Source organism: Sander vitreus, chromosome 3, assembly GCF_031162955.1.
Source record: "Sander vitreus isolate 19-12246 chromosome 3, sanVit1, whole genome shotgun sequence".
Lineage (NCBI taxonomy): Eukaryota > Metazoa > Chordata > Actinopteri > Perciformes > Percidae > Sander > Sander vitreus.
Genome location: NC_135857.1, coordinates 28186441 through 28210415, shown reverse-complemented (window position 1 = coordinate 28210415; position 23975 = coordinate 28186441). Strand labels below are relative to the sequence as shown.

The window sequence follows — 23975 nt, the reverse complement described above, 5'->3', positions numbered from 1 at the left end:
GGTGCCTGCACTTATGTTACAGTTTAAGTGTAATGCTTTGTGGATATTTTGGATTGTTTTGCAGTTGAAATCTTTCTTAAAATGTAATAACAATGCCCACAAATCTATGTGAGTATAGTATACCTGTAGTGCTCTGGTGCATGTTTGTCAGTCAGAAGCTGCAAGTAGATGGACTGAGATCTTCTCTTCATACACCAGTTCTAAAAAGACAACATTAACACAACAATTAACCGACCTGGGGACAGTTAAGCCAAAGTAGTGGTGGCAAGTAACAAAGTACATTTACTCAACTACTGTACAAGTACAATTTTGAGGTACTTTACTTACTTATTTACATTTTCTGCTTCTACTACTCCACTATATTTCGGAGGGAAATACTGTACTTTTTGTTTTAAGAGCTATAGTTACTAGTTACTTTTTAAATACGATTTTTACATGAAACTGATATGATACGCTTATAAAATGCATATTTCTTTAAGATCAAACAAGTGGTTCACAACCTTTTTGCAACCTCTTACAAAAAAGCAGTTGGAGCCACTTGTCATGATTCAGATGTGAGTTGTTAATAGTAAAGACTGATTTTCCCTCTAAACCATTGACACCCACAGGTAAAATGATCTAATATTTCACAAAAAGCAAAGATTAGAGAAAAAAAAAAAAAAAACACAATACAAACATTTAGCTGAATTAGTTTTTCACCCTCATCTACCTCAGAAATCATGTCATGACCCCTCAGATTTATCTTGTGACCTTTTGTAGGAGGACCGACCCCTAGTTTGGGAACCTCCGGACTAACCTACCTAACTGTAGATGGACCAGCTACAACAGTAAAATGCTACTTATGCATTGATTATGTAAGGGATAATGTAGGGCGAGTGGGTCATTATTTTGACACAAAATATTGATTTAGAAAGGATTTTATTGATTTAAAAATGGTCATCCAGAGTCTATGATCAGAACAACGGTCTGCTTTTAATAGCAGGGGTCTGCTATTTAGAAATAACAGACCATAGAATGCTGTAATTGACCAATCAGAAGCGAGTTTAATGTTACTGCAACTTTTAATGTTAATAATACATATTATTATGTATGAATATACACACATACCAATGGTTTTCATATAACTTCTCTGTGGCAAGTTTTAAAATTGAAAGCTAAAACTAGAGATGTTCTGATACCGATACCAGTATCGGTATCGGCTCCGATACTGCCTGAAACGCTAGTATCGGTATCGGGAAGTACTGAAGTTAATGCAACGATCTGATACCACGTAATAAAGCGAAGAAAATATCGTAGAAAAATCTACGTTAAAGTAGTTTATTTATGTCATTTTTCCGTTATAACTGACTGTCAAACTACAGAATAAGTTCTGTGGCATTCATTGTTTGTTCATGTTTCACTAAGAGTTTAACCTGAGCCAGAAAGTCAACAAAAATAGAAATCATATCACATCCATACAGGGATAGTAGTATACAGCTGTTAAAACATAATAAAATATATGACACACTGGTATCGGATCAGTACTCGGTATCGGCCGATACGCAAGTTCAGTTATTGGAATCGGTATCGGGAAGCAAAAAGTGGTATCAGACCATCTCTAGCTAAAACACAGCAAATTGCATTAAAATGTGTCTAGATTTTGCAGCGGTTACATTAAGCCATGAATTTCAATGAAACCATTGAATTTCAATGATAGCGGTAATAGTTACAAGGAGCAGGGGTGGTCTAGTGCTGAGAGCCACGGTACTGTCATCAACGCTGCATTTTTCATCCCTACAATGGTTAATGCATCCATCAGCTAATGTTGGGATAATATATAACTCCTACCTGCTCTCTGTGATCAGTCGCTCCAGCTGAGAGTGGCAGCTAAATGATTTAACATGTAAATGTAATGACAGACAGTAGTGTGAAACTACTGAGAGGCTTCTGTACCTGTGCAAAGGCAATGAAGACCAGCTGTTCGTGTGTGTATTTGAGCCCAGGCAGGGGCCTCTCTGGACCATGTTCCCTCACCCACTTCTGATATGCCTGGGCAGTGAGAGAGAGGTGTGTGTGGCGGGAGGGAATAATGAAAAGGAGATACAAATGAAATTAGAATCCCTCACCTCATGTTCAAAGTAGCATATTCTCTGTAAGTTAAACTAAGATCTCAAACCAAAATGGGCCAGGGTCAGCCAATCTCACTGATTGACATGACTAACAGGCACTATGAAACTATTGTTGCATTTTGATATTCTGATTTATTTAAAAGCAATTACTCATTCCCTTTGTACTTTTGTTTCTGCATGCACAAAACACTCCTCGCTTCAATATAGACAACTGACACGCTCAATATGGAATTGAATTATGCAGCAACACAGATGCAGTCCAGTCAAACCCATACATGCACACATGCACACACACACACACACACACACACACACACACACACACACACACACACACACACACACACACACACACACACACACAGATACAAGCAGAGAAAGGGAATTCACGTTTATCTTTTATCTTGATTCTGGTGGACATCTGCTCTTTACTTTCATACAACTAAAGTAGACTTATTTATGAAGAATAAAGAAAGTGAAAGAAAAAATTACTTACATAGTATGACAGCTTGAGCCCTCCCATGTCTGCTATGTTCTCCCCCAGTGTCAGACGGCCATTCACCTAAACACACAGAAAGGAAACTAATGAAACGCTGAAAGGTCTTAACATCTCTGCCCCTATACTTTTGTGATAGTATGTATACCTACTTCAAGGATCTGATGTGATTAAAAGACTAATATCAGTATTTGGTAGTAAATCAGACTCTGTTTGTTTGGTGTGAATACACTAATCAAACTTCTTCCTGTATTTTTACTTGCTTGCTCCCATCCTAAGCACATTTGACCAATAAGCAGTGTGAACATTCTCACAATGTTTGCAGCGATGCATTTTGGTTCGCTTGGATTTTTATGTGTGAAAAGAAACCGAACCAAGGGGAAAACACTCTAAGTGTACAAACTCATCAACTGATTGTGACCAGAGCAAACAGGCCATTGGTGTGAAAACTAGTTCCTAGCAGTGGTCAAGCAAGGATCAACAACTATAGATCCTACATTTCCCATAATACAACACAATGCAGCTTTTGTTAGAACCTTCCTGCAAGGGTAAATGCCCATATTTTTCAAACTCGACTTCCCCAGTTTGTAATGCAGGTTCTCTAGTAGAAATCTTCAAGCACAATCTGAGATAGCGCTGTTGACATTGCTATGATTTGGTGCATGCTCTTGGGGGAATGTGGTATAGACCTACTCTAGCTGTGTAAGTGTCCTGAGATAACTTGTGTTATGATTTAACACTATAAATACAAATTGAATTGAATTATGACATCATCAGAGTAATTTTCTCAGACCTAACAAAGCTCCTTCAGGGCTACTGAAGACATCATACAACTGTTTTTACAGGCTGAGTAGTACTCCTAAACTGATTTTATACTACACTATACTTATCTATACTGACTTTATATGTAAAATTGGTGAAGTGCTCCTTTTAAAGGAACATACATGTAATCTATTTGTGAACTGAAAAAACTATTCTGTCTTCCACAGATAACCAAAGTAGTATTGATGTATTCTGAAATAAGGATAAATCAACCTGCATCATATTAGAGGACACTGACTTCCTGACATATGGTTTTCAATATAAAGGTAAAATCTGTCCAAAATCTTAGCTGACCCATATATTTATGTAATGCTATGGCACAAATTGTATGTGCAAGTGTTTGTGTGCAGACCCACCCTCTGATTGTAAACAGTGAAGTTATCATAGAGCTTGACAATACATTCAGCCTTCTTCTGGAACTTTCTGTAGGACTCCTCTGTCCACCACTGCTTGAGGTTTCCATGGCGGTCATACTGGCCTCCTAGGGACATGAACCATTGCATCACTAAGATGAAGGGCAAAAGGGCAGGGGGGGCAGTGTTAGCATGGAAACAACACAACCTGCAACTTTCCTTCACAGTCCAAAAAGCTGCCCAGCACGTCATCGTGGAAGCTTTTTGTTGCTGCGGGAGTCAAACCATTATGAAGTAAAACGTTGTTGGGTTGACTTTGGCTGGTGTATCCAGTTCAAGAGCCAACTGAACTGCTTTTCCAGCCAACTAAATTTGTAGAATGACTGTCTGCCAAAAAAGCCAGTAGTGCGCAAACCTACTAATCCCACTCAAAGTTATTCCAGCATTTGGTAGGTGGCTGGCAGACATTTCACACCCTCATTAAAGTCTTCAGATGTATCTTAAAGGGCAGCACTTTTGACTGGAAATGAAAGTTAGAGATTGTGGCTCAAAATACAGTTGCAGGCATCCTACAAATGTCAAAAATTACACAAATCATCAGGGAACACTTGCTCTTTCTGTGAAATAGAATAGCTCAATGCAATAGTGGGAGTATGACTCAAAATGGTGAAAACGTGGGTGAATGAGCATTGTTGTAATGGATTGGTGAAGAGGTTGCAGTTCTTACCCCAGTCATCATATCCATGTGTTAGTTCATGGCCAATGATCGCTCCTATTCCTCCATAGTTCAGAGACCTGGCAGCAGGAAGGAGAGATATGGAACATTACACAAAACTACAACTTTTTTGGTATCTGCAGTTGCTTAAAAATGGTCTTGAATTGCCTATACCCTATAACAAGACTATGAACTGTTGAAAGAAAAGGTGAATTCCTAAGCAATAAAACACACAAATACATTGAGGAAGCTTGCTGCTCTAGCCAAAGTTTGATAAAGTTTGGCTGGTCTGGTATGACCACTATTTTAGGATGTTAGCTAATGTTAGCAAACTTCAGATTTAGCTGTGTAACTTTGACTAACATTACTAACTCAACTTTTTTTTTTTTAAATGTAGTAATATCTAGTCAAAGGTTACTTTCTCCTACAGATTCCCAAAGTTAGGTCTACTTATCCACTCACTTTAGAACAGAGATCTTCAACAGGGGGTCCAGGACCCTTAGGGGGTCCTCAGAGTTACTGCAGGGGGCCCCCTGTTATGGCCCAAAGTTATTGTTCAATCATTTAAAAAAAAGTTTCAAAGGTAATATGTCTGAAAATATACATAAACACGGGTCCAACATATTATTAGCAAAAACGTACACAATATTGATGACACGCTTATTGGCCTGTAGGTAAGGTAGCCACTAAGATAGCCAGATACAGTTAAGCTTAATGATTCACTGTGCTACATGTATGTTTAACATTAAAACATGTATAAATATAAAAAAAATGTTGAAGACCCTTGCTTTAGAACACAGCAATATGCCTTTTGACTGATTTGAGGTGTCTCATTACAGACAGCCCTGTGGACTTCTTGTCTTGTCTTTGTCTTTGTCCCATTGTCCTCATTGCCAAGTCTGCTCAGCTAAGCGAAATTAATTGCAAGTGGCACTTGAGATCTTATTTTGAATCCATGTTGCTCAAATTGGTATTGAATAAAAAGAAGCTCATTGCCATATTTTGTCTGTACACACTGATTAGAAAACATCAGATATCTGTTTTAAATGTGAGGGGAAATCAGCAATGGGACCTTTCAGCTGCAGTGTGAACATAAGTCGTAATTTCCCAAGTTGTTGATACACAATACAATACCCTGTTACACATCCCAACCTTGTGTAAGCACCCACTGGCCCACAACTAGCATGTGCCCCCTGCTTCCACCTATCCTTGACCCTGGGCCGAGCTGTAGTGCTGTCTTTGCTCCACATGCATATAAAGAGACTGATGAGAGGGCAGTCTGGGGCTATTCACATGGCTACATCTGAAAATGACTTTCTGACAGCTAGTCGATACGCTGCCTCGCACTGAGCCCAACTCCCTCGCTAAACTAACTGGCTGATTGAAGCTTCATTATACTGGACGTGCTGGTGAAGGGGTATGTGTGTGTGTGTGTGTGTGTGTGTGTGTGTGTGTGTGGGGGGTAATGGGGGAGAGCAAGAGTTTATGGAAGGTTAGGGCTACTGCAGTAATAACTTCAAGGGGACAGGTTCACACACACACCCACACACACCGACACACCCACACCCACACCCACACACCCACACTTTACTACTTCATTAATTAATATTGATTAGCATGCATGGCAGCAGGTAGTGGAAGTAGTGGTGATCACCTCTAATAGACATAGACACAAACGTAGAAGTGTTAGCTATGTGTGTGTGTGTGTGTGTGTGTGTGTGGGGGTTGGTATGGGTTGGTATGAACTGCAATTATTTGGACTGTATTGTATGTATTGACTTAAATAATATTCAATACTGTAAAAGTAGTTGTTTAATACCCTATATATGTCAGACCTTAGTTAAAATACAAAGAGCTTCTATCTAAATGTACAACTGAAGAAGAAATAATGTGTGTTCTGATTGTAATGCATGACTAATTTAAAGTTATAAATGGTTTTGTCCAATAAAGCGGTGACTCTGATTAATGAATTAGAACACACATTCATGAATTAGAGTCACAGAGAGCTAACTGAGATAACTAGAACACAGAGTGGGACAGAGAGGCTATCTACTTTCATGCACCATCAAATTAGTCGATGGACTCAAATTCAGGCAGGCGATTTCTCAATGACACCTGTTCCATTAGCGGGACCTTGTTCAGTAATTGAGCTCTCGGTGGGTAGTTAAATTGGTTTAATCAGGTGTGCTGGGACTTCAGGGAAGCAGAGGTTTGCCAGACTATCGTAGAATTTAATGACCTTTGTTGTTGTGGACGTGGTGATGTTGTTGCCTCCCTACGGACAGCAGCAGGGAAAGGCAGGGAGAAGAGGAGGGCTACTTACTGTGGGAACTCAGGGTTGTAGAGAGTGGGCTGAAGGATGCCGGCAGGAAACACTGGAAGAGAGATGAAGAAACAACATGAGGGAAGTGGAAATGTCCAGATACAATTATGAATATCACGCAGACACAAACTCTGGTTTTATTATAAGTAGGAAAGTATTTCTTTTTTTTAATCACAGTCAGCACATTGATACAGTCTCATCTAGAGGGAAAGAGAGAGAGTTAAGAGGAAATGTAAAACAATGATGCCTTAAAGCTGAACTAGCCAGTATGTTGGTGTAAAATAGAGCAGCTGCTATAGAAGACAATGACTGAAAGTCTCTCTATTTGCCCAAATGCATTTCTTTCAGCACACAGTAAGAGCAAAATACAAATCAGTCTCCTCCACAGCAGCAACTTCTTGCTTCATGCTGAGGAAGATGAAGAACAGAATTAAACGCTCTAAAAACAGTGGAGCCTGGAGATGGGTGTGTTTTGGAAGAAGAACGCAGATCCAGCCACCCCCCTCACCCTGTGTGACTCCCCAGGCAAAACTGTGGAGTCCTTCCGCTTCCTGGGCTCCATCATCACCCAGGATCTAAAGTGGGAGCTGAACATCAGCATCATCATCAAAAAAAAAACAGCAGAGAATGTACTTCGTATATGTATTAACCACGTGTTTAAAACTGTGACTGCCACCGTGCCTGTCACTGGTATGAGAATGTTTTTGAAATACTTGAAATGTAATTGAGAATGCAGTTTAGTTGTATGGGAATGTCATTTTTAGGAGACAGGGTTGGACATTCACAGTCCTCAGAGGATGAATCGATGACTTTAGTCCCCTGACTTTTCATCTAGCGTCACGAGTCGCGAGTTTTTACTTATTCTGTGAAATAGCTAGCTACAATATGGTTTGACAAAACTATTGGTACAGACTTGAACAGATGTTCCTGAATTTATAATGAATTATAAATAACGTTGACTTTTCCCAGGAGATCTATCTGCAACACTGATGCCATTCCCATCATCCTCAGCTGTACTTTGTATTTAGTGCCAATTAGCAAATGTAAGCATGCTAAGATGCTAAACTAGGATGGTGTTAGCATGTTAGCATTGTCATTATGTGCACATATTTTGCTCAAAGCACTACTGTACAGCCTGAAAGAGCTGCTAGCATGGCACTTTTTATTTTTTTATTTATTTATTTATTTTTTACATTTTATAGACAAATCAAATAATTACAAATAATTGGTATTTTCAATAATTATAATTGCAGTGGGAAAAGTATGTACATGTAGGTAGCCAGGATTTAACATTATCAGTGTCAGTGAAATCAGTCAATTACTGACTGTGAGGCAAAGCTGCCCATGAAGAGAATTAAAATCCACGATGTTAGGGAGCTACTTTTAATAAACCTCTGTCCTTGTCTCTTTATCTTCAAACAGAACCTGTTTCTAGACATGAAATAAAGTAAGCCAAAGAGATGGAGGGAAACTTAAGTGGGCAATATTAATTTGATTTAAAAAAAAAAAAGAGGTAAGTATGAAAATGAATACAGAGCTGAGAACTGAAGTGGCTTGGTTAAGTGAGAGAAATAATGGGTATGGGTTAAAAGAAATGACCCAGGAGACTGATGATGATTATGTGTTTGTCTGACTCTTCCTGTCCTCTAGTATTCTCTTGTGAGCACACTATTGATTTTTCTGTGAGAGATTTAATCCAGCAGGCAGGCAGACACAGACAGCCAATCATGAGAGAGACCTTCTTATTATACATCCATGGAGAAGACGAAGAGAGGAGAGATGGAGTTAGGGGGGGAAGGAGGGAGGGGTGACAGCGCAAGGCCAGATTTGTTAAAACTCCGGACGGTGTTACTGCTTGTTTTTCCTCCAGGGGGGTGTTAAGTATGTGAGGTGGAGATCGAAGTAGAAAGTGAGCGATGAGAAGGAATATGATATAAGGAGGGGGATGCTTTTTTTCTCGGAGCGGCCGACATATTTGACTTGTTGAAAACAGGCTGCAACATGGGTGTAATTGCTTGTAACTAATGTGTGGTCCGTGTCGTGGTGCAGAATAGCAATGGAGGGGGTTATGTGCGGAGACAGATGACATAGAGAACAAAAATATCTGTATGTACAATGAAGAGTCGCACACTCACCCATTTGGTTCTTGTTAGGGAGGTAGTAGGCATTAAGGGCCTGAGGGGGGAGAAGCCACCTGAGGAGAAAAGCAGTGTCAAACAAACAGGGGTTTAAAGATGGGATCCCTTACACACACACACACACACACACACACACACACACACACACACACACACACACACACACACACACACACACACACACACTAATCTACCCTCTTGAAACACCCTGATCCTGAACAGAATCCCAAACGTCTCTCTCTCTCTCTCTCTCTCTCTCTCTCTCTCCCTCTCCCCCCCCCGGTGAGAAATATTCAGTGAGTGTGGTCCCACGGCCAAAGTTCCTTTCTGCATATGAAACCGCGGACAGTTCCTTTATGATAATCCAATTAAAGCCAGACCAATTGATTGGCACAAAATCCCCCAAATGACTAACTCTGAAAGTGTGAGATGCCCTTGTTCTAGGAATGAAAGACTGATGGCTCCGCATACACAGAGGAGGAGGAGGACGAGGAGTGTTTCTTTTTTTATATTTCCCAGCGACAACAAGACAGCGTGAGTGATGAAATGTTCACTTTTTTGATGATAAAGGGGACGTATGTGATTTAACTCTTCAGGGCGTTGAGTGTGGGCTAATGATACAGTTGTTTTGAGCACCTTAGAATACTAATGTGACTGTAATGTGTTGTCATAGCAGAGAGGCACTCAATCCAGGGGTTCATGGCTGCATTTTAGAAAAATGAGCCGCATGTCCCACAGCACTTTTCTGCTGCCTGGCTGCTGTAGATAAGTAAATCAAATGGATTTTCTCCTGCTGTGTATGTCAATTTGGTATCTGTTGGTTTAATTTAGAGGCGCATGAACAAATATGTCAAACTAAAAAGGGATTCACAGGAACACATGTTAGGTATGTCAAACACATTAGAGTAACACACTCACAGTGGTGGAACTGCAGCGTCTGGTGTGAGCCTCAGCTGCATGAGTTCAGTCTGGATTTCAAATATATTAACCTTCTTTAATTGCTTTGCACCGCGTGTCAGTAAGATGAGATGGCTGGCCAGCATAGCTTGTAATGTAATGTAAGGAGATATGACACTTACGCTGTCTTGTCCACTTCCTCCCGGATCTTCTTGACTGACAGCTTGATGTTGAACTTGATGCTGTTAAGGATGTTCTTGAAATAGGTCTTCTCGTCAACATCAAACTGCAAAACCACAGATATGAAGGGATTGTGAGTGTTAACACCTTTAATTTAGTCTACGCTAATGTAATAAAAGAGTAGTTTGACATGTTTTGTTGCAATTGTTAGGATTATTATTACCTCTGGCAAGGAGGTTATGTTTTCAGTTTGGTTTGTTTGATTATCAGCAGGATTATGGGAAAATTACAAGCCAGATTTTAATGAATCTTGGTGGAAGGGTGTAGCGTGGGCCAAGGAAAAACCCATTCAATCTGGAAGTAGATCCGAATCATGGGGCGGATACAAATATTATTAGTGACTTTCGTTAACAATGTGAGATAGGGCATGGCCATGGCGGAGGTGTGTCCTCCCTGGGAGCCCTTCTAGTTAAATGCATTTAGTAATACATTTAAACAACATGTAAGCAGCATTTTAATATTTCAGCTAATTAATCAACTTAATAATAATATTGGGTGGTTTCAACTATTTAAACTAAACAATTAATCATATTTTATAAGCAGATCATAGGCTTATATAAACCTGAATTTGCAAACTGTAGCTGGGAAAAGTACCAATATTTTCCTCTGACATGTAAAGCAGCACAAAGGAAAATACTCAAGTAAATTATAAGCACCTCAAAAGTGTATAGTACAGTACTTCAGTTAATGCACTTAGTCACTTTCCACTACTGATGTGAATTACCTTTCCTACTTTGACCCACCTTCATGAGTTTCATGTTTTCAAATTTGGATTACACCTTTATCTTTCCACCCAAATTTACAAAAGCTCATTACAGTTGATGTACATACATCTGTTTATACAGATGCAAAATCATTCTAGCGACAGAGAGAGAAAGGGATGCTTGAAAAATGGAATTTGTTCGTATGATGTGTGGGTGCCTACATGTGGGTGGGGATGACCAGACAGTGCAGAGTGAAATAGGAGGCTAATGACTCACCCCGTATTCTTTATCTATGAGCTCAGGTTTGATCATGAAGTCTGGGTATCCTGTCATCACCATCATATACTTCAGCTGGGAGAGAAGAAGAGAGTGTAAAATGTAAGAGAAAACAGCTGGTCCAACATCACCCCACATTCACTTGCGGTAACTAACAAACACCCATATACACTTGATTTTGGACCCAGGCGTGCGCTCGCACCCACCCACGCACCTGCGCACGCACGCACGCACGCACGCACGCACGCACGCACGCACATACACATACACACACACAGTAACTAACTAATCAAGCAAACTCAATGTAATAGGATTACAGGGAAGCTCTTTATATTCAGCATGGCCCTCTAAAAGGATTATAACTTCAGATTGTAAAAGTATTAGAAGGGATATCTTTCAGTGCAGACCCTAAATCAGAACCACAGAGAGATCCGGATTAGGCGATCCTCACTTCTCAATGTCAAGCTCTTGATGTATTCTATCACACACTTCCATCTAACAAAGCAATCAATCAAACCTCTGGAAAGAAAGGAATTGCAAAGAAAGAATTAAATATTTTTTAAATACTAATTGGATCTGGCAGGGAGGGGTGTTTCTGATGCAGAAGCTGAGTTAGGCTCCGAACCTTTGCTCTGGCGGCCTCCTTGGTGGTTTCATCCATCCAGTCCAGCTCCTGCAGCCGGAGGTCCAGAGAGTGCTTTATGTCCTCTACCAGCTCCTGTACCTGGAGGGAGATCACATCATATTTAAAGAACTTTTAAAGGCCCTGAAAACATATACGTCAGCTTCTTACTTAACTAAATTAACAATAAATATTGCTGAAATGATATGGAAATGTATGTTGTTGATTTGATTTGATAGACATAGCGGTAGGCTAAAGGATGCAATTTAGACAGTATGAGGTTCTGACCTTCTCTGGGAGGAAATGTTAGTAACTGGACCTCTTTAAATTTGAATGGAAAACCCCTGCACTTGTGTATGCTGTTGACATGTAATGCACATTCTTTTGTAGCCTAACGGTGTACTTTAATATAACAGTAGTATAACTATATAACAGTAGTATTTTCTCTTTACCGCTCTTTTAAAAATGTGACGCAGTAACTTTTACTCAGACTACATTCTAACTGACTTCATATGTTCATATTTACACAGGTAATTACATTTTACTTGAGTACTTCTTTAAACTAGCTTTACTTTGACTTGTTCATATATAATATTCTAGTTCTCTTTCTATCCCTTTTATTTAGTTATGAATATGTTAAAGAAATACTGAAGATTCTCAGGGGTCTCAACTTGTTGGAATTCCCCAAAACCAAACAGTTAAAGGTGTAATTAAAGTGTATAAGGTCAAGCATACTTCAAAAGATAGTGCTTGTGTTACTGACGATTTAGATGTATGTTGTATCAGACTGCCTACAATGGTGGATTTTCTTCCACCTTTGTAGGCCCACTGCTGCAGTTTTTGATGTCAGTTCTGTGTAATACAAAATCCCATGTCCAATATGTAATAGCCACTGACCCTATTTGCAGCTAAAAACACACAAACCGCAAGTCAAAGCATTCAACCATCACTGAATTTTGATGTCATTTAAAAAACAGCATGGGACACGTTTCTAGTCAAAGTGGCTTAAATAGGACACTTTGACTTGCGGTCTGTGATGGCATAAGGCCTGCAGTTGTAGCATCATGCAAGTTATAATGTGAGTGAAACTATAATTACTGAGAATCTCTATTATCCTTGTTTTTGTTTGTCCAACATCAATGTTTCTTTCTCACAATGGGTTGAGAAACATTTGCTGTCAAAACTTCAAGTAACTTTTAAAGGGGACATATAATGAAAAAGCTTTTTAGTGCTTGTGCACATACATTTAGGTATCAGGAGTGCCAACCAACCCACAAACTGTGAAATAAGACAACCCAGTCAGTTTTTTTTATGGGCTGCCTTAGAAAACATGATTCTAAAAGCCATTCAGATTTGGCTCTTTTTCTACATCACATGCTGGCTCCTTAGAATAGTATCTTTCGCTGGGGTCTCTCAGGATCAGCTCCTGAGACTCATTAGTTCCTGATCATGCTGAGGTAAGCAGCATCTGTGAGTCAGTCAAGGCACACACATCGCCACTTGCTACAGGTCCGGTACCTCTTGATAATGAGGTATCCAACCTGTGTGGAAATGTCAAACTAGTACAGACTGATGTCTAAGCAATGGGACATGATCAGCGTGGACAGCACCAAAAATGCAATAACCCAGCATGAGACTTTCTGTGCCGACATTAGACACTCAACACTACATTACATACAAGGATGGTTTGAATGACATTTAGATGTTTATGGGATTAGATACCACTTTATCTGGCTGAAACCTGCCATACTGTAGTGATCTTTCAAATCTCTCCTCTATTCTTTAATTAATCTGAAAAGCTCCACTAGCTTGAAGCATTTTTGAAATGTATACTTAGTATCTTAAAAGAAACTTAAATGGAACAAGCTTTGGAACTTACATTTCAATCAAGGTGCAGTACATAGAAAGTAATAATCACCCAGAACGTCTCCAGTTACGTCAGTCTTGCTTTATGCTATTGTCCTGTGCCTTAGCAGCTATTTAAAAGTTACCAAGAGAAGAAGATAGGCAGCTCAATGTAAGATAAAGCGCGTGGGGTGGACCGTGAGAGTATGAGAAGAAAAAGGTGAAAGGGAGATGATGGAGGGCTTTAAGAAAGAGCATGGGGTTACAGAGGTTAGAAATCCCATTGGGAACCGTATCCCCATGTCCTAGAGTGGACATCAGACTGAGATAATACATACATATGGGGGAGGATTAAGGTGAAATAAAAGTGGACCAAAGGGCAGAGGTGGTGGATGAGTAGTGAATGACCTAGGCAGAGAGCAATATAGAACCATAAATTGATTGAGAAGACTAGAGACAGTTCTGATTGGCATGGACGGTATTTCCAGATCCCAGTACAGGAATCAATCAAAAATCCTTCAGCCATGTCAAAATACACAGCTGGAACCCCAAACTGCCCCATGCAGAGCCAAAGAAAGTAATGAACTAGAAAATAAAAAATAAAGAAACATCAGAAAAAGGCGATGCGTTCCAGTGTTGACACATTCGTGAAACTTGTGGAAAAGGTGTACAAAATGAAACTTGATATAATATACAATTTTATTAATATGAAATTTTTTCCCAAGACCACAGATGTCTCAGATGATTGTACAATATTGTTAAATCTTTACAAGTCATACAAGATCAATTTAAGGCCACTTTTGTGTTTTTTCCTCCTGCTGTCTTTGAAGGATGCTGTCCAACTACTCTTGCATGTAGTCAATGGAAAGTGCCAATACATTGCTCTTCACTGCATACATTGTTTAGGATGGAAATACTTTCATTAAATACGTAGTGATAGATCTGACATTTACAGCTTGACAATCTTGCTCAATCTCAAAACTGCTGGTGCCTGACCACAACAAACTCCAAAATGCTGTGTGCACTATTTTCATGTGTAAGTTCAAGCCCACAAGAAAACAGAGCACAATATTTAGATATATACAGTATAAGTATGGAAAAATGTAGTTGCATCCTTTGAAAGATCAGTGCAACTAATGGAGTAACATGGAATTAGTGCATTTGGTTATTTTCAAATGTAATTTCTAATTACATTGCTTAGTTCTCAGTGGGAAGAGGAAGAATGAGATAGATATGTCCTATACATATTAAATGCACACAGTATGTAGTACTGTTCACACATTATTATAGTATAGTCTTTTTGAAGTTAAAAAAATCACCACACAACATACTGTACGAACAGGAAATGATTTTTGCACCAACAGATATCAATCAAATTTTGGAATACCAATTAAACTTCAAAAAGCAAACCCTATAAAAATATGGGAAATATTTTGTTTTCCTAGATTTTTCTGTAGTTGTTTTAAGTCCATTTTTTTCAGTTGTACAAATACATTTTTTCCTTTTTTTATTTTAGATACCAACTTTAAAATACTGTTTTGTGTATAATTAATGCTGCTCTAGTCAATATTTTTATATTGGCAATGGATTATAAATCTACATGTTCCAAGTTTAAGCGTCTAAGCTAACTTCTTTGTGTTTCAGACTCACAATTTAATTGTTTTTTAGCAAAAGTGTTTTGATAAACCCAGTGTGAACACACGGCATATATAAAATCTGCTTACAGGCCTATTAGTATGGGATTGGGCAAAAACTAGAGCGCAGCCAATGGGTTGCATTAGCCTGGCAAGCTAACAGTGGGTAACGAATGAAATTAGAATTGTTTGGGTCTCCAATTTGGCAGTACCAATTGGGTTCATTGTGCTCGTGTTTGAGTTTTAGACATGTTCACTTTTTTTTTTTTTTATTCTCTTTAAATTGAATGGCCACTTGTGTTTGGCTTGAATTTGGCTTCTGTCTGGATTAAACAAATATGGACAAAACCTTGTCTCCTCTGAAAACAGGCCAAAATGAAGGCCATCTGAAACCATCCATCCATCCATGCCTCCCTCCATCCATCCATCCATCCATCCATCCATGCCTCCATCCATCCATCCATCCATTTACAGTCCATCACTCGACTTTCCCACCATCCATCCATTGGTTTACCCACACCCATACCTTGGCCTTGCTCTGTGAGGAGAAGTGTTGCTGGACGAACAGGGCTCCCAAGGCCATGCCGAAGTGTTTGTTGGCCTGAGTGAGGCAGAGCCTGCCCAGCTCCAGCTGCTGCTCTGTGCCATCAATCTCCCGAGAAAACTCGTGGATGGTGCTGCGGAAGGCGGTGGAAAGGTGTTCACTCAGCGCCGCCACAATGCGCCACAGCATGTAGTTATGGAGAACCCTTACAGAGTTAAAAAAAAAAAGAAGGATGGATCAGTTACATTATCATAGATTTAGTTTGGATTTAATTCCTCTTTGATTAATGATGATTGAGTAATTCACACTGTAACAGCTTTGCAAAACCCATGAGACAACACAGGAGTGACAGATGTTTTTAGATCAAAAACTAGAGGCAGTAAAAAACAATAGTCAAGAGTTAGCTAATCATCTACTTGGATACATTGATCCTTTTGGTGTCTATGTTCTCAACCATTAATATGGATACCAATTATTTAAAAGTTCCCTCCAATGATTAATTAAAGCACTAGAAACAGCTTCTGCTATGATACCAACCCATCAAACTTGTAACCCACCGAACTTGTAACTTGCTGAATGGTAGCCATTGTGGCCCCAAGTGTCAAAACGGGATAATTGTAAACACTAAAGCAAAACAAAAAGTCAGAAAACTCACTAAGCAATGTTGGTTTAAAGCATCTTTTTTAACATTAGCTACTCGTCATGGTTTACATGTTTTGGAAGAGTCCATTTTAATAAAGTTTAGGTTTAGGTTTTATGTTGAAGGAGATGTGGGTCCTGTGTCAAAACAGTGATAGATATGTAGAAGCAAAATCTTTTTATGAAATAAACTTTGCAGTGATAGGAGAAAAGATTTCTCATTTTTACTTTTGAAATATTAGACATCCACTATGACTAACTGTGATCTTATTCCATCTGGACCAAAGTTCTGTTTTTCCATCTGCCCCCTGAGCCACTTAAGAGTCAGAAAAGTTAGAGAGAAAACAAGAGGGAGACAGTGATCGAGAGTCGATGCTGAGGAGTCAAGAGGGCCCAACAGTTTAAGAACAGCTCCCTCTAATCCAGAGTGACTCACAGCGGAGCAGCAGCAGAAGGGTGAGGAAAATGTTGAGCGGGAGGAGAGAAAATGCATCATTCATTTATGTATTCAAGCTGTGTCTTCTCCCCCAGACGATGGAGTGCTGTTGTGTCCTCGTGCCCCCACTGGGTGCACACATCTACTCTGCCCTGCGGGGACAAATGCCCCACTCTTCCACTGCGAGGCTCCATGCGGACCTCAAGGCATGTTGTTGTTTTTTTCCCTTGTTTTTTTTTTTATTTCCCCTATGCATGACAGATATTAAATCAAAAGCGCCTTGGCAATGGCACCCCGAGGTCCCGCCAACAAAGCACTTGTGAAGTGAATTTAATTGACGGGAAAAGAGAGAGCAAGGCAGAAGGTGGAGGCAGGGAGGATGGATAAATGAATGAGACTCAGGTGGCGTCCTTTATCATCAGTACCATCAACTAATCAACATGTGTTACCGGTGTGACTGCTTTTCTTGATACGCTGGTTTGTGTCATTTTGTTGTCACCTGCTTGTCGCAGATTATTTGTTTACATCGTCACACTTGGACAGGTCTAAGTTTATATCAGGTCTGGACTGGCCATCTGGCATACCGGGCTATTTCCCGGTGGGCCGACGCACTTTTGGGCCGAATCGCCGATATAAATAGATATAAATATTTTTTTTTTTTTGGCCGCGCCGGCCCATAAATAACTCACAGCGGCCCATTGGTTAATTTTCTTTATTGGCACTGGCCTGACCCAATCAAATCCAGGAACCCCCTTCCCACTCCTGGCCGCAAATTCAAGAATCCCACTATGGCCACCCCTCCCGGCCCTGAGACACGAGCTGTAATAGTTATGCTGGAAGTTTAGCATCCACGTTAAAATGGACAAACGACCACCAAAGTGCAAGGGAGGTGCAGAGAAATTACGGGAGAAAAAGATTAAGAATCTACAGGCGGATTCCTCAAACTGTGCCAAAATTTCAGGCGTTTGGGGCTGTAGTAGCTGCTTCAATATCAGCATTACCTGAAGCCAAGGAGGAGGAGAGGTGGCTGGCTATACAGAGAAGCAGAAACAACATCATGACAGGGAAGAAGCCGAGGAGGAGGAGAGTGACCATGACAGGGCCATGGGAGCGAGTGAGGAAAAGATGGAAGAAAGAGTAGATGACGACGTGGTTAGGAGTAGGCAAATTAACAGGGACTCTCAGGAAGGGAGGGAGGGTGTGTGTGTGTGTGTGTGTGTGGGTGTGGGTGTGGGTGTGTGTGCGCGTGAACGTGCGTTATGTGCACCTCACGTCATAACAACTACAAGCAGTTAATGTTAGTGGCTGTCAGGTAACCTAACTGTTTAAGCTTACAGTGAAAATGCTAGCGGTTGGCCTGTGGGGTAGCTGAAAACTCTTGTGTGATCAATAAAATCAGTGTCGATACAAGCATCAGTGTTCCTTGAATTGCTTAATTAGCTTCTCTTGTATTGGTGCTCTTTTCCAGGGCATATACTACTCTAAGCTTTATTGTAGCTTTTGGGAAGGGTTATGGTTATGGTTCTTGTATTTAGCAGACACTTTTGTCCAAAGCAACAAAATATGAATCTTACAATAGTTAAAATTAACAGTAAACAGTTTTTAAAGTTGCTAAGCCAATATTAAGCAAAATAGTAATAATAACAATAATGGCAATACAATATCAAATATCAATAATAAAAAATAATAAAAATACCATAAATATACAAATCATAACTCTAAGAATGAATGAATTATTTAAGGGTAAGATCAACAGATAAGTTTTGGGACCCCTCTTGAAGGATCCAAAACGATCACATGAACGCAAAACACTAAGCAACTCATACCATAGAATGCACTCATATTTTAAGATGACTGTCTGCAGGGAATGTGTCTGACCAATCACGGTGGGTGTGGGCCGCCTGGGCCAAAAATGCCAGGGCCAATTTTTTGTCCCAGTCCAGCCCTGGTTTATATAATGCATACATGTGTGTATACATATGTGAGAGTGTATGCAGCTGCATGCATGGAAGTCATCTATATGATAATGGTAAAACTACAGCATTTTATGTGTGGGAGAGATGAGTAACATTTTACTTGAAGCATCTTTGAGGAAAAGTAAAGCAGGAATGAAACTTGACACAACGGGTTAACGAATGGTGTGGATTTTCAATTTTCCAATTTCCCCTGCTAATAGCACCACTGTGATATTAGATGATGTGTTGTACGTGCTCTAGCCATTCCACTTCCTGCTTGGCCTGTACAACGCCTGCTGCTCTGTCAAAAATAGACCTATCTCGTATTTTTGGTAGAGCAGAGCAGAGAGCCGCTTCTGGTACACTTGTGGATGTGCTGCGTCACGGCTGGTGGAATCACAAGCTTTGTCTAGAGTGGCCGTGATTGCGATCCGGCGGCAGTGCTGCCAGGAACACAGTCCAGATGCGCATGGTGGAATTTAGGGGCTAGTCCGTGTCCTCGTTTAGGATCCTAGTGGCCTGAGGGGTAGAAGTTCCTCCTGATCCTCACAGTGTTGGCCTGGTGTATCCGGTACCTTCTTTCCAACCTCAACAGGGGGAAAAGTTTGTTACCCAGGTGGTTTGGATCAGATTTTCTTAGCCTTTTTCTTTGCAAGCCCGGTAGGTTAAGGCAAAGTCTATTGTATGTTCAGCTGAGCGAACCACTCTTTGCAGGGCCTTGGGGTCAGCAAACTTGATGATGGTGTTGGAGTTGAAAGTGGCTACACAGTCGTGTGTGTACAGGGAGTACAGCAGGGGACTCCAAACACAGCCCTGGGGTGCTCCAATGTTAAGGATGAGGATGAAAGAGGTGTGTCTGCCCACCCTCACCACCTGGGGTTTGCCTGTCAGGAAGTCAAGGATCCACATGCACAGTGAGGTGTTGAATCGAGGGTCTTTCAGCTTTGTGACGAGCCTGGAAAAAACTATGGTCGTAAATGTTGAACTGTAGTCAATGAACATAGCTTCCTTTCTTTTACAGGTGAGATAGGGTGGTGTGGAGGATGTGTACTATGGCGTCTTCCATTGATCAGTTGGGATGGTAAGCAAACTGTAATAGGTCTACTGTGTAAATGTAAACGGACTGCATTTATATAGCGCTTTAACGACTACTCAAGGCACATTACACACTACAGGCACCATTCACCATTCATACACTGGTGGCCAAGGCTTCCATACAAGCTGCACCTGCTCATCAGATTAAATTAATGCACACTCACACACCTATGGTGCAGTACCGGGAGCAATTCAGGGTTCAGCGTCTTGCCCAAGGCCACTTCAACATGTCAACTGCAGGGGCCAGGGATTGAACCACTGAACTTCAGATTGGTAGACAACCACTCTACCACCTGAGCCACAGCCACCGCAGACCCTGTGCTGAGTAGTGAGGAGCAGATGTAATCCTTGGCCAGTTGTTTAAAGCATTTCATCACTACAGAGGTGAGTTCCACTGGGCGGTAGTCATTCAGGCAGGCTGGTCTTGTTTTCTTGGGCACAGGAATGACAGTGGACTTCTTGAAGCATATTGCTGTTATAGACTGAGCCAGTGACATGATTGTGAACTAGGCCTAGCAAACTCAATTCCTTTTAAGGATTTGGGTTGTTCTGAGTCACTCACTGAACTGATCCGGGTTGTGCGAGTCACTTAAGTAAGTATTAATCTATAGGCGAGCTTGCAATGCATTATTAAAATGGACTTTTCCAAAAAATTTAACCCACGATCAATTTGTCACTTTCCTACAGGCTCAAATCACCCCACTCTATCCTACATGGTCAAACGTGTATATGTCAGAGTGTGCTTTGTGCTGTAATGGAGTCACAGCAGAGTTAAATGAAAGGAGAGGGCCTGACGGTGAGAGCGCTGTACAGATCAAGCACTAGGTCTTAATCACCAGAGAACTGAGTGAAGGCTCATTAGTTAAATGGATTTTAATGGGGGTAGTTAGGGAGATGAAAAGACACTGTCCCTTGCACTGCATCAACACATTACCACAGGTAATTACCCTGTAGGTAATGGAGGAAGGAGGGACTCCTCTATTCCAAACTTCACTAGAGTTGCACTGTAATTACAGACTTACGGTAAGAAGAAATGCATTCATCTCATTTGTTAAATAATACAATGAAACAGAAAAACGACACACACAAGCTTTCAAACTGCAAACATCACCAGCTCAGAGACAGAAAATCAGACATTTATTTTTTATTTTGGTAGCGACTTCTATCCAAAGCACCTTATCGTAGCATGACTGCATATATTTTCGGCTCAGGAGGCCCTGCTGGGAATCAAACCTGGACTGCTGAAAGCTATAGTGCCATGAAATCCAATAATCTGGAGAACAGCTTCATCTAAAAAATGCTTTACAACTACCGTGAGTGTGTATTTTTAAAAGCAGTGGACCCAGCAGGAAGTGAATCCTCAACTGCAACTGTTTCACTTCAAAAAACACACATAAATTGTACACCGAAACACAACTACATAAACACATGAAATGATAGACGCTCTCCCTAGCCCTCAAATTGCTCAGAAAAAAATAACACGCCGGATTCCCACACACGTACACACCCTCGAGAGTGATGGAGGGAGCAGACGGAGAGGGAGCAGGGGCGAGGGAGGAGTGTGTGTGTGTGTGCGTGTGTGTGTGTTTGTGTGTGTGTGTGTGTGTGTGTGTGTAAGAGAGAGAGGCTGGTGTTGTCATTATGCTTTTCCCTTCATTGGAGGCCTGCTCATCTGGCTAATGGGATTGACTGCAGTCATTGCAGTGTGTGGGGACTGACTGTGCACACACACACACACACACACACACACACACACACACACACACACACACACACACACACACACACACACACACACGCACAGACACTGGAGAGAGAGAAAGAAGAAAAGAAAGATGGATGGATATGGAGGGTAAGGAATTGGAGGTGTGACTACTCTTGTCAGACTTGCCATCAATGGGAGAACATGGGGGGAGGGGGGAGAGAGAGAGAGAGAGAGAGAGAGAACAATGAAGAGGAGGACTTGGTCAATAGATGCCCATAAAAATGGAGAGTGTGTATTCTCAGTGATGGGGGGATTGAGAAATAGACAGAAAGAAAATGGGAGTACTATGGATAGATCGAGATGTCAATAGCAACCTCAAACTGAGAATGAAGAAGAGAGGATCAAATAAATGATACGTAGAAGGAGAATGATGGGTAGTAAAAGGAGAGGAAGATAGATGGATGGATGGATGGATGATCCTGGGGTTTTCACAAGAAGTAAGGGGAAAACGGGTGAAAAGATAAAGATGCAACAAAGAAAAAAAATGTGGGAGACAGAATGAAAGGGAAGATGTGAGGAAGACTAGAGAAAAAAGGACAAAAAGATGAAGCAGCAGGAACACGATGAAGGAGGGAAGTGAAAAGAGAAGAATGGATGAAGGAAAGGAGATGGTGAAGAAGGGGGTCAAAAGAAGGAAAGCAGGATGGTAGATAAAAGGATGATCCATTCATTTTTAACCATCCATCGTGCCATCCTGAAACATAACTTTCTAACAAACAGATGAAGCACCTGTCGTGTGCTCTTTTTACTTGTCTGTCACCTTTTCACCTCTCAGAGTGCAAATTCACACTGTTCGTCCAATTTAACAAGAATCAAAACTTTCCTCCTCTGTTTTTCTGTATCAATACAAATGTCAGCCTGTACTGGCCTCTCCAGCTGAGTTATATCTATATTTTTGTATATATGTGTGTGTGTGTGTGTGTGTGCGTGTGGGTGTGTGGGTGTGTACGAGTGAGTGACAGAATCCAGCAGGGTACGAAAAAGTACAAAAGAGATTTTCTGTGGTCCGTTAGTGGCCTTGAGAGGAATAAAACCTCCTCTCCATCTGCTCTACTGGACAATGACACAACGGGCCAACACCTCTGCCACGACCCCTGACTCCCACTGCTTGAAGATAAACAATGGCATTCTGTGTGTGTGTGTGTGTGTGTGTTTGCAGGGCCATGGCTCATTTTGTACATTTGATCACCAATTTTGATTCTGCAACAAGGTCACACTAAATACAACTGAAGAAAAATGAGAAGTCAATTTAAACTTTCAGAGTGTAGCTCCACACTGAAGCACATATCAGCCGAACGTTACAGCTGACTGAGTGAAAGCGTGATACAAGGGAGAGAAGACAGGATGTCAGATAGACACAGGTGGAGGTAACAAAAAAACAGCAGGAGAGAATGATTGAAACATAGTGTAGAATCTATTACTAAAACCATCAGGGGGGATGGATGGACAGACAACTTAAAGAGAAGATTGGTAAACAACAAGGGAAGAGACAGATAATGAACCCTGGCTTCTGAAACCTGAGGAGAAGTGAACCTGAGCTAATGGATGTGACAGTGCTGATGGTAGATGTACTTTTACAAAGGGGATTATGAATCCTTTAATGATACGAACTCAATTTTATGCATGTTGGAGTGTTTAAAAAGTACATTTCATAAAGGAGGGAGAGCTACAGAAGACTAGATGAAAGAGATGAGACAAAGCAACCCCCCTCCTTCTCCACCACCACCACCACCAAAAATGGAGTGCAAAACAGATAGAGAGAGGTTTACACTGATGGGAGCTGAGCTAAATCACTACAAAAAGATCTTATATTTAGTTGTGGCTGATAAAAGTAAGCAGTATAACACACTAAAATACTAAAATATTTTAAAGTGAAGAAAAATCTTCATTTGTATCCTGTAAAATTATGAATGGAGGTATAAAAAAAAACTAAAAGCAGGTCATGAATTGAGTAAAAGCATTTGTAAAAATAAAACGCCCATTCTGCATGTTGCCACAGTGGACATTTAAGCCATCCCGTTTTACAATGTGTAAGTGATGAAGACACACCAGTTCTTTATTGAAGAAAGAATTGCTAGAAAACTCCCACCCAAGCATCATTCTTTGCTCTAATCCTGCTCTAGGATACCTTAGTGAAAAGTTAGGTTCTACCTGCTGGATATGTCTGGATCCTTCTCTGATTCTGTGCTCAGCATGGTTAATGCATTCACAGATTCCTCAATGAGATAGTTGTCTTGGTATAACAAAAGCAACCAATCATCTCCACCATCGTCTCATTTATTTACAGTAGGTAACCAGTGTTGGGGAAGTTACTTTTAAAAAGTAGTGTTTGCTCGTTACTCGTTACTTCTTAAAAAAGTAATCCGTT

At 40.7% G+C, this 23975-nt stretch overlaps 1 protein-coding gene across 1 annotated transcript in view; it reads right to left on the bottom strand.

The window, feature by feature from the left end:
* ecel1 (endothelin converting enzyme-like 1) overlaps nucleotides 1–23975 on the bottom strand; it is a 39874-nt gene that overhangs the window by 1170 nt on the left and 14729 nt on the right. The window contains exons 7-17 of the mRNA XM_078246790.1: nucleotides 15700–15922; nucleotides 11698–11796; nucleotides 11073–11147; nucleotides 10035–10138; nucleotides 8953–9011; nucleotides 6818–6869; nucleotides 4507–4574; nucleotides 3783–3907; nucleotides 2605–2670; nucleotides 1933–2028; nucleotides 124–200 (exon numbers count right to left, since the gene is read on the bottom strand). Of these exons, the coding sequence (XP_078102916.1) occupies nucleotides 124–200; nucleotides 1933–2028; nucleotides 2605–2670; nucleotides 3783–3907; nucleotides 4507–4574; nucleotides 6818–6869; nucleotides 8953–9011; nucleotides 10035–10138; nucleotides 11073–11147; nucleotides 11698–11796; nucleotides 15700–15922 (1044 nt within the window). The remainder of the gene's footprint in view (nucleotides 1–123; nucleotides 201–1932; nucleotides 2029–2604; nucleotides 2671–3782; nucleotides 3908–4506; nucleotides 4575–6817; nucleotides 6870–8952; nucleotides 9012–10034; nucleotides 10139–11072; nucleotides 11148–11697; nucleotides 11797–15699; nucleotides 15923–23975) is intronic.